Source organism: Pteropus medius, unplaced genomic scaffold (assembly GCF_902729225.1).
Source record: "Pteropus medius unplaced genomic scaffold, Ma_sr-lr_union100, whole genome shotgun sequence".
Classification (NCBI taxonomy): domain Eukaryota; kingdom Metazoa; phylum Chordata; class Mammalia; order Chiroptera; family Pteropodidae; genus Pteropus; species Pteropus medius.
Genome location: NW_024349804.1, coordinates 13,670,627 through 13,671,752, shown reverse-complemented (window position 1 = coordinate 13,671,752; position 1,126 = coordinate 13,670,627). Strand labels below are relative to the sequence as shown.

The window sequence follows — 1,126 nt, the reverse complement described above, 5'->3', positions numbered from 1 at the left end:
GGCCAGACCTGTCACAGTGGCAGTGGGAGGGTGGGCTTCCTGTCCGTGAGGTCCGGGAGGGTGGGACACCTCCCTCACTTGGAAGTAAGAACCTTTGCCATCGGTCCCGAGCCCCGGGGAGCCCTGCCTCAGAGGGATGTGTCTGAGATGCTTTCCGGGGCTTTCTCGGTAGGGGTAAGGGAGGCGGGGGGTGGGGGGCTGAGCCTTGGGTCTCCCCAAGCCCGCTCCCAGCTCTGACCGGTGCCTCTGCCACAGGGGGATTCTGGCGGACCCCTGGCCTGTGAGAAGAACGGTGTGGCCTACCTGTACGGCACCATCAGCTGGGGTGACGGCTGTGGGCAGCTCAACAAGCCGGGCGTCTACACCCGCGTGGCCAACTACGTGGACTGGATCAGCGACCGGATCTGGCCCCCTAAGCGGCTTGTGAATCCCTCCTGAGCCCCCCAGGGCATGGGGCCCCCGAGCCGGTCCCTGCTTGCTGGCAATAAAGATGTTCCCAAGAACGCTGCCCACCCTGCCTGTCCTGCTGCCCCGCCCGGCCTTCCCTCCCAGGCCCGCCCCGGCCTGCGTCCCTGACCCCCAGGACTGCACCCCCAGCCCCACCACACCTCTCTCCTGGCCAAGCTCCCCGTGACCCTCTTCCCCCAGTGCCGAGTGTGGGTCTGTTACGGGGTGACGCGCGTTTGCGGGCTGCCTGGTGTCCCACCACCCTCGCATTCCCGAGGGGACGGGCGGAGTCCGCGTGGGGGTCAGCTGTCTGCCGGCGCCGGCTGCCCACCGTGCACTCCGCCCCCGGGCTGTGCTCCCCGATGCGGCAGGGGCTCTGTCAGCGTTGGCGGGCCCCTGTGCCCTTCTGGGTTTTGTTAGGCCATTGGGGAGCCCCAGCTGGGGTCTGGGGGAGCAAAATTGGGTACTGGTTCCCCTACCCCTCCCTTTTGGGGTCACTTTGTATTACAGGTTGAATCATGTCCTAAAATCCATGTTTGGGTCCTGACCCCCAGGACCTCAGAAGTGACCCTGTTTGGAGACAGGGTGTTGACCGAGGTGGCCAGGTTAAGACGAGGTCGCTAGGGGGCGCCCTGGTAAGATATGACTGTGTCCTCATTCATAAGAGGGGGGACTGGGA

At 65.5% G+C, this 1,126-nt stretch overlaps 1 protein-coding gene across 3 annotated transcripts in view; it reads left to right on the top strand.

Moving 5' to 3' along the window:
* HGFAC (HGF activator) overlaps positions 1-503 on the top strand; it is an 8,302-nt gene extending 7,799 nt beyond the window's left edge. For all 3 annotated transcript variants that reach the window (XM_039838020.1, XM_039838019.1, XM_039838021.1), the window contains one exon: positions 256-503. In XM_039838020.1, coding sequence (XP_039693954.1) covers positions 256-438 — 183 coding nt within the window. In that variant the 3' untranslated portion in view covers positions 439-503. The remainder of the gene's footprint in view (positions 1-255) is intronic.
* The last annotated feature ends 623 nt before the right edge of the window (positions 504-1,126 follow it).